Consider the following 10,150-nt stretch of genomic DNA (forward strand, 5'->3'; position numbering starts at 1 on the left):
TGATTGTAGAGTTTGTTAGAGCCATATAGAAGTTATGTTTCTCTCTATGTTAGATCTGATTAGAATTTAGTTTTTGAAATATACAGTTTATTTTATTAAGCATTTGGATATATTTTGTGGTTATGTTATATCACTTGATTAGGCTCCTTTTAATGTCCTGTGTTTAGTTAAGGTCACATGCATAGTTTTGCTTTAGAGTGCGCATGGCAGCACTTTAGAAGTTTTAATGGAGCAGGACGAGGAGCAACAGTTTTCTGACAGTTAAGGTTATTTGTAAGTTCATCTGTCACTACGGATTTATTAGATTGACGGACCATCTTTTTCTTTTTCTTTTTTTTGTGTGGATTTTTTTGTATTCGTTTTGCTTCAGTTCTTAAGAAAGGTTAACGAGTCAGAAACTTAACGCCCTGCAAGAGTGACGAAGTACATTTTTATTGTCAGGAAAGAAATTTAGCCACTACAATGTTAGAGCTAGAGTTGAAACAATTAACCGGATTAATCATGATTAATCGATTACTGAAATGATCGTCGACTAATTTGAAATTTGATTCGTTAGCTGGAATGTAGAGACTCTAAAACAGGGCTTTAGCTGATAGAGTGACCCACTTAGAGTAGTAATTATAACAAAACTGTAAAAGAATATGTAAATATTTTGCATTTAAGATAAAAAAAATATATATACTTTTCCATCTGTCAATCTGCTCTATCCAGAACTCCTCAAGTGGAAAAGTTTTAGTTTTACCTGGTTTAATTTAGTAAAGAATCTTCCTTAAAGAACATTTGGCTATCTGATTATTAAACGATTAATCGGAAAAATAATCGACAGATTAATTGATTTGCAAATTAATCGTTAGTTGCAGCTCTAGTTAGAGCAATGTTACTAACATTACTAAACCAGCAGTCTATGTTGATCATCTTTAATATGGATCCATATTTCTAATCAGAAATGCGACATATTCAAATCCAGCCTGACAGAAACCGAGAGCTGCAATGTGACAAAGATGGTTTAAGTGTTCTGTCTAGTTGTTGTCTGCTGATAAGTCCTGATCTCATTCATTCTCTTGCAGCCTTTATGGACTGCAGAAAAACTTTAACTCATGGAAGAGAAACTACTCTTTGCTGCCACGCCATAGATCTGTGTTTCCTCTAAATACTCACCGATACTGTGCAGTTTAAGGACTGCTCCTGTCTCCTTAAACCCCAGTCGGCCTCAGCAGATGGCCGCTCACACTGAGTCTGGTTCCTGGTAAAAGGGAGTTTTTCCTCTCCACTGTCGCTACAAGCATGCTTAGCGTGAGGAATTGCCTTCGAATCAATGAGTCGATGCAATCAGCTGGTTTTCCTTAGATAGAAAACTTTGAATCAATTTGACTGGATGATCTGGTTGAATTGTCTCTGTAAAGTACCTTCAGATGATATGTGTTGTGAATTAGATTTCTAATCTTAGTAATAGGGTATACAACTGAGAGTGTTGTTGCTACAGTGTCTTGTTAGGCCAGCTGAGCAGAAAAGCTGCTGCTTTCAGCCACCAATTAATTTCCTGATGCATGTATAAATTTGACAATAAGTCTAATAATAACCCCAGGGTTCCACTAGACTCAATTGGTTGTAATATATAGTGGTCGTGTTCCTTTATTGTGCTAAGTAATTTCTATTTGTCTCATTTGGGTTCCAAAGGAAAACGAGCCATGGGAGTAAACATATTAAAAATAAAGTCAATTCAATAGTGTATCAAACTCTGCTGGTTCATTTTGGCCCTTAACTGGCATAGAATGATGATTGAGAGACTAAAATCTCTATATAGGCAGCAGACCTTATAACTGCATACCAGGATTTTTTTTATGTATTTTTTTTCCTAATTCTAGTTGTCTGCTGCCTCCTAAAATAGCAACATTTTTATTACATTTCTAAGAATAATTCCTCTAAATTCTACTTTAACTGTTTGGCTGTGGATAGAATTACGGCAGATATGAGCTATTTTTTTTATTTAAACTCAGTGAAACCATTTTAAAGGTTTTTGCCACTGAGCTACAGTTGTTGTTGGAAGCTCCATAGCACTGCAGAATGCACTCCTACCACTAATAATAGCCTTTTTTTCTATTTGTCTCAAAAATGTTCTCTTGGTTTTGAAGTAACAGCAAAAACAGGTTTTTTGACATTTACTCACTGCTTGGGTATTCATTTGCAAGTCTGATCTGAGAATGACTAATTTCTGTGTTCTCAGACAACATTAGGAAATTACAGTCAGCTGATGTGAGAGAGAAAAAATTAATTGTCGCTGCAGATGGTGCAGAGTAAAATGGACTAATTTCTCTTTGCTGAGTGGTTGAGGATGCACTGCTACATTGTTGAACCCTTTTCTCTGCCCCACATTCAGGCCCATAGACAGACTGATCTTTCGGTATTTGACTTTGGGTGGTGGATATTTTCGACAGAGCTCACAGTTTAGCAACACTTTTTAAAAGCCGCTGATGTGCTCAACTGGCATTCCTCTGGTGTGTGCTGTCACCCCTGTCATTTATGCCTTACACTTAAAAATGTAAGCACCAAACAAAGTTGAGGTTTATCATAAGATCTGCAGATGACTGTAGGTTTTAGCATTTTGCTTGACGGGGAGTTCGACCATGGTCCAGTTGTAGACCAATACATTCAACAATGCAACAACCTCATATATGCAAATAAATGTTTCAAAATCTGAAAAGATGGTGATTGATTTTGAAAAAAAATCTCTCTATGATTTACGCTACATCTAATGGTGCTGAGGGGGAGATCGTTAGCAGGTCAGTATTGAGGCACCATTTTGAACAATAAGTGAACTCATGAGGCTAACACTGGTGCCATCTGTAGAACCAGAGGCTGTTATTTTTTAAGAAAATTTAACGTTTTTTTTTTTTTTTTCCTTTTCTAAAACCTTTTCTTTGTCTCATAGAGTCTGTCTTTTACTTTTGGAATATTGTGCTTGCTGAGTAGCCTCTGCAAAGTGAGGTTGGTAAAGGATGTGTCTAGTAGTTCCCATTGATTTTGCTTGTAAAGCGGGGAGAATGGCCTTTGGCTTACCACACCGTGACGTCACTACAAAAAGATTTCAGGAGTGAGCTGTTACTATATTTGGACAAAAATGGCGGATTGCGATGAAAACTATTGTTTTTTACCTTTTTACTGATTAACGATAATTTCATTAAATCACCACAAACGTATTAGTTTTAGGTATAGATAATGATCCATTGATTATTCCTTGCTGACCGGACTTCACCTTCAAAGATTTTTTACAAAATTAAAAAAGGTGAAACTAAAACTTTTCCTCTTGAGGAGTTCTGGATAGAGCATATTGACAGCCAATAAATGCAAATGTCAATATTGGTATAATTACTGCTCTAAGTGGGTTGCTCTGCAGGCTAAAGGCATGTTTTACTGTCTCTATACTCCAGTTAACGATTGTTCGATTACTAAATTAGTTGACGATTATTTCAATAATTGAGGAATCACAATTAATTGTTTCAGCCCTGTTCCAAATTAAACTTTTTCCAGGGGTATATTACTGAGAAATGACATTAAGCTAACAGAGTGTAGCTTCTAGAAAATAACCTATATTATGTGTAATATTCTGTTTATCTGGAAAGATCAACGGAATTAATTAATGCATAGTTTCCTAAATGGTCTTATGAAAAAGTTAAAAATAGTTTTATACGACCCCAGCAGACATAAAGAGATCATGTAATAGATATACCATATGGCCAGGTCGAAATTTGTGGATGAAATCTCTCGATATCAAGGTCCTCACTTGACATATCTAATGTTTGCTAAAAATATCACTTGTTTGTAATTTACTGAGGCTACAAATCATCAAATATTCAGTGAAAACCACATTCTTTCTGAATACAGGTTTCTGATGAAAAAGCACTTTATGGAAACTGCAGATTGTTATAAGATACGGGTACAACTAATCCGTTCCTCCAAACACTTAAACTTTCTCCAAACATAACTTTTTAAATAATTTTTTCAAAACGTCAAGTTTGTTGAGAGAAAGCGATGTGACAGATGGATTGTAGCAGTTCCAGGACAGCTGGAAGCTCAGCAACCAAACTGTTGAGTGTCTTAAGTCTACTCAGCCTATTTATCATGTTGTCGTTTCACATCCTGCGCTGCTGTTTTCCCATACTGTTGTGCCTCAGAGGCTTGTTTACTTGATGAAGCTAAAGTTACTAAATTTAACTGGTAAGTGCTTGTAAAGTGACAATTAATAGTTATTTAATTTGGTTTGCCAGTGGACTTGTGTTTAAAAATACCTACATTCAGAGGATGATTAATGTGTAAAAGAAAAAAAGGTTAACATTTTAAATTGGATAAAGCAAAAACGATAAGTAAAATCATTATTCATAACAATGAACCTTGTTCCTCTCTACTTTTTGCTCATAAATAACCGTTTAGACAACTTAGCAAAAGCAAACATTCTAATATAGTTTTGGAAAAAGTTTCATGTTATAATAAGATGCACTTTTAGGCTTTTAAATTGCTAACATATGATATAAATTAAGCTGGAAAAGTATAGTTTAGGCAACTGGACGTGAAGTTGCTGAACTGAACTTTTCAATCTTGACCATGAACTGGATGACAGAATCTTTACAGAAATATTTTATAAATATGAAAATAAAAAAGCCTGTATTTCTCGGTATACAATTTTGCATAATAAACCTATTTTTTATCTTATTCTGAATTAATTATAATTATGATCAGAACTTTGGACATGCAAACTTTTTACTACAGTTGGTTGTTTTGTTCTTGTAGTTTACATTGAGTTTAGCTATGTGTTTTACAATGAGGGCAGTTAAGTTGCTTGTTTTTTTCCACTTTCCTGGCAGATTTAGAGTTCAAACTGTTTTGTATTTCAACCAAAATGTTGGTTTCTGATTGGAAATGAGACATATTTCTCGGAGAAAATAGAGACCCAACTAACTAGAAAAGCACTTTTTTTTTCTTCTTTATCGTCAGTAAATTACCTCCAGAATTTTTGAGTCCGATGCTGAAGCTGTCAGTAGCCACTACTGCCACCCTCTGGTTTAGTGAGGAACTGCTTGATCTGGCAAATATCCCTCCACAATGTTAGATAATCTTTTTTTTAATTGCTGTACCCAGATTATGATCTGAAATATTAACAAAATTTAATGGATTGTTTCTTGGCATGACACCTTGGCATTACTAGTACAGAACCTTTGATTAAAAAAAAAAAAATCATTAAAATCGATCCATAGCTTTCAAGTTATCGTATTCACAGACAGACACACAAACACTTCTAAAAACATAACCTCCTCGGCGGAGGTAATTAGAAAGAGCAGCAACTGAAAAAACCCAAACAGTTTCTATTTACATTTTATCATCATATGACATTTCAACAGTATTTATAGCCTTCCTGTTATGATCTTATGAGAGTTTTTTTTATCATAGCAGTGGAACCTTTCTCTTAACATCTGAACATATTTATGTATCTGTCCAAAGGTTTATCTTTTTGGGTGAGTTTGGAAGCTTTAAAGATTAAAGACCATCTAATAATCACACAAAATTTTAACCTTCTTTAGATTCTCTAACAGATTTAATTAATTTATTTTTATTCTTTATTTTGAACACGCAAAAGAAAAACAATAAAACAATTTTTAAAAACATTGGAGAGAAAAACATCAAACAAGGTACCCTTCTTTCCTGAGTTAATATACCTCTATTACATGTGCAAAAAGGAGCAGGAAGAAGTAAAACTTATGTACTCCTACCCCTTTAATTCTTGTATTTCTTCAATTTACAATATTTATGATTATGTTGCTATATATATCCACATAAATACATACCTACCTACACATGTACATACATAAATATGTATACACATATACTTTCATACATATATACAAATAAACAAAACAAAAAACAAACAAAACTTTCTACAATGCTTCTCTATACCTTTTGAAAATAATTTCTTTGTACGTTTTTTTGAAAAGGAATATGTTTAGGCATTGCTTTAGGTTCTCATTTAGTTTGTTCCACAATTTAACTCCGCAAATTGATAAACATAATCTTTTCCTTGTTGCTCTACATCTATTAGTCTAAAAATTCCCCCTTCCCCTAAAATCGTACCCAATTCAGGACTTTGTTTTTGCTTTCAGTCAGAATAAATGTGTCGGTAAATTTACATTCAATAGTTGAATGGTGTGTATAAAACTTAAGCCTCTAGGCAGCGATAGATGAATTATTTTCAGTGAGAATGAAAGTTTGTTTACACCGGAGAGAAATCATGCAGATGATGAGAGCATTAAAATACTTCTGGTTGCATTTCAGCCCTTTTCTTGTGTTCTTATAGATCAGTGTGTTTGGTTGACATAGCTGAATGTGCGTTGGTGTCTGTATGCTTGCAAGCTCCAAACTCGGCTGAGATGGTGCGTTAGCAGGTGGGTGTCGGAGCCCCATGTGACTGCTGCTGGAATTTAGAGCGGAGTCCATCTTGTTTGTCCAGTTCTGTGGACGGAATCAGAGAGCGGCTGCAGGTTCTGCTATTCTCCTCGCTGTCACATGGAGGTAAACTCAAGCTTGGACACTAAGAAGAAATGGGGGCTGGCTCTGTGTGTCCTTCGTCTGCGTCACAAGGCCCTCCGCATCAGGTAGATGTTGAGCTGACTACAGCCTTTTTGAATTAGATTTTTGCTGGTGAGGGATTCCTTTATAGATTGGAATAAATGTGATTAGTACGATCAAAAGCATATAGCCTGTACTGGCTTAGTGTAAAGGAACAACTTGCTGACTATCTAGCAGTGAAGCGGCTCAGTCATGCAACCTGTTAGGTTCAAGTCTGTTGAGCAAACAATTATTATTCTGTTCTTTGTTTTACTCCTGGATATATTTCTGTGGTTCTCTTTAAAAGTCAAATTATTATTAGCATGCAAGGTCTGATTTATTTTGTTTTTCTTAAGATTTGAGTTTGAAAAGAATCTTAGATTTGGAGGGGACGATGTCATATTCATTTATAATTATAAAACACTCTGACACTAGTGCACCTGGTCAAAACAAAGGACTCAATTTTCTTAATGTCTTTGCAAACTAAATTAAAACCTGTCTGGCACAAGGCTCTGTAAGTTTCTCATGAATTAGTCCTTAAGAAAATCATAAAGTATTAGCTCCTTCTCTTATTTAAGTGGCTAAAAGTACCTATCATCAGTCCAGTGGCAGATATTATAGCTATATAAAGGGGTGTTGTCATCAATAACATCCTCTCTGTCCAGCAGTGATGAGTAGACATCATTAAGAACCTCTTTAGAAAAGGTAATAATGGAGAATCACTTCACAGAGTTGTGATTACCCAGCTTCAGATGTGACCTTTGCTGTAAAAGTGGTGCCATGTTTTAGCAATGTTGTTAGTCATTTAATTCTCTGTATGTATTAACATTCTTGTTTTGAAAAAAATAACAGCAAATACACAGAAATTTAAAGTTACTTAGAGTATTACTAATACTGATATTAACCTGAGATGAAATCATCATGAATTATATATACTTATATTTCTCATGTTGTAATCTTAAAAAAGGATTTTTTCAAAAAAGAGAAGAATAGTTGACAAAAATAGGTATGAGAACAACTGAGTTATTAACCGGTTGTTTACTTAAACTTCATGATTTTATCTAAAGCTCGGACCCACATGCAGTGAAGCCAAACAGCGAGACACAGAGTAAAAGTTTAAACGGGTTTTATTGAAAGGTATTTAGAGTTCGGTGCAGAGTTCCTCCGAACTCTGCTCGGCCGGGAAACTGAAAGATGAGGGGAAGACAGACTGTTAGATTCAGGCTCAGTGGGGAATTGGAGTTGTTAATCTTGAAGGAGAGGATTTGTTGCCACTCACGTTTCCAGAGAAGAGTAGACACGTAGACTCCAGTCTGTGTGTTGGTCTTCCAGTGTTTGTTTGATTCGGTGAAGGGCGGAACAGGGTTTACCCAGAACTCGGACGGAGTGGAATGATGCAGCCGCTGGTTGCAACTCAGTTTTCCTGTGGTACTTGAACGGGTCATGGTGAAGATGACTTCCTTACTCAGAGAGTGATCTCAGCGTGCTCAAAGGTGGCTGGATCCAAACCTCCTGTTTGGAATCCGTCGCTGTAAGACTCAGTTGATCCCACTTGGGAGAAGGCGGTCCAAAAAGGTCCAGTTTGCAGGAAGGCTTCCTGTGACTCAGGGAGAAACAAGCGCTCAGTAAAACTCAATATGATCTCAGCTTGGCTGGAGAACAAAAACTCAAAATGCAAAAACTCAGATTAGACTCAGCATAAACAAGGCTTGGCTAGAGTATCCCAAACTGGCAAACACTCTGGCGTCGAAGTAGTGGCAACCAGCAGCTTAACAGCAGTCCGGTGATGAGGCAACAGCTTGCAGGTGTGTGAGGAGGCGAAACCAAGCCAGGCGCCTCCTGGTGGTGGGAGGGAGAAACACAAAAGACAAGACAAACAGACGAACACAAAAACTGGGATCCTGACAAAACTTTAAACAGAAGCTGAGTATTTCTGTTAGCTTGTCTATATTGAAGCGTTGGTCCAGACTGATAAATACCGTTATTTATCTTTTGGCTGATATTGGCTTTAATTCTGATATCAATATCTGCTTAGGACATCCCTGAATCCCCTGCATCTCTGAAATAAAAGCCTGGTTCACCAACAACTTCCTTCAATTAAACAGTAGTAAAACAGAAGTTCTCCTTATTGGAACTAAATCAACTCTTTCCAAAACCGACAGCTTCCCACTTATTATTGACAGTTCCTCCATCTCAACGTCCCCTTAGGCTAAGAGTCTGGGTGTCATCCTCAATAGCACCCTATGCTTTCAATCCTGTATCAATAAAATTACCCGGTCTGCCTACTTCCATTTAAGAAGCATCAACCGCCTCTGTCCCTCCCTTACTCCTCACACTGCTGCCATCCTGGTCCACAGCCTCGTCACGTCCAGACTGGACTATTGTAACTCTCTCCCCTTTGGCCTTCCTCAAAAATCACTCCATGAACTACAACTGGTCCAGAACTCAGCTGCCTGCATTATAACAGGAACTCCCTCGATCCACCGCATCACCCCGGTTCTTTGACAGCTCCACTTGCTCACTGTGTGGTTCCAGATTAAATATAAAATTCTTATGGTGATATTCAAAGCTTTATGGAATGGAAATGTACATTTACTGTCTGAAAAGCTGTACTAAATAAAATTTTTGTTTTGCATACACTGCATACAAAATTACAATAAAAGATGTGCAACGTTGCTAAGTGCCGGTGAAAGTGACACAGACCCCATCCCGTCATAACAGACGTGTCATTCAACTAGTTCTAAATCAACGTATAGTCCCAAAGTTATGAAAATATTTAATGTAGGTTGAAAAGTTACTCAGTGTTGGTTTAAGGCACTAAACCATGTATGCTGGCCCCACTGGTGCCACAGAAACACCCCAAAACAGTCAACAAAAACACAGCCATGCACTGACAACTCATGGGATGCAAATGCAGCAGATGCTGGTTACAGAGTGAGATGGAGCTAATTCCTTTCAGGAAAAAACGCATTTTGCTCCTAATCACAAAACACAAAATCAGCATTTTGAAAATGTTCCACTATGGGACTTGATTTAAAAAAAAAAGAAAAAAAAGAAAAGAAAATAAAAGACTGTTTTTGTTCTCGTAAAACCCTGGATCTATTTAAATGCAGTGCGTAAACCAAAACATACCTTTGTGGATACAACTAATTTCATCCCTCTGTGGACGAGGCCTTAGTGTTAATTACAAACTAACAGTCAGTGTTACATGAGCAGTTATGTGTAAAGAAATCCCCCCTCCGTTCTTTACCAGTTTCTGTAACTACCGTATTTAATATTCACCTGAATCTGCAGCAACACACATTATAGACTGCCTAGTGCCTAATTTTATTTATAACATAAAAGTAAAACCAAAACACTAAAACTAAGTATGCCTAAAAAACAGTAGATATGTACAAAATGTGGATAACCATTCATTCTTTTAACCTTTTTTTTTATTAACATCAGAGGCTGTTAGTACGGAAGAGGATTAGGGCCACTGGAAAAAAAAAAAGTTTACTGATTTTAAAATTTAGTTAAAGTTTAGTATGGGGAACAAAGTCAGAATTCTGACTTT

The 10,150-nt window shown here is 36.4% G+C and overlaps 1 protein-coding gene across 5 annotated transcripts in view; it reads left to right on the forward strand.

Moving 5' to 3' along the window:
• Positions 1-10,150, forward strand: part of LOC107101350 (SRSF protein kinase 2-like) — an 84,299-nt gene that overhangs the window by 31,717 nt on the left and 42,432 nt on the right. For 2 of the 5 annotated variants that reach the window (XM_015400232.1, XM_015400231.1), the window contains exon 1: positions 6,538-6,641. The exons of the other annotated variants lie outside the window; for them this stretch is intronic. In XM_015400232.1, the coding sequence (XP_015255718.1) occupies positions 6,553-6,641 (89 nt within the window). In that variant the 5' untranslated portion in view covers positions 6,538-6,552. Of the gene's footprint in view, positions 1-6,537; positions 6,642-10,150 lie in introns of those variants that run through there. 5 annotated transcript variants of the gene reach the window in all.

This window comes from Cyprinodon variegatus, unplaced genomic scaffold, assembly GCF_000732505.1.
Source record: "Cyprinodon variegatus isolate N-32 unplaced genomic scaffold, C_variegatus-1.0 Scaffold1085, whole genome shotgun sequence".
Lineage (NCBI taxonomy): Eukaryota > Metazoa > Chordata > Actinopteri > Cyprinodontiformes > Cyprinodontidae > Cyprinodon > Cyprinodon variegatus.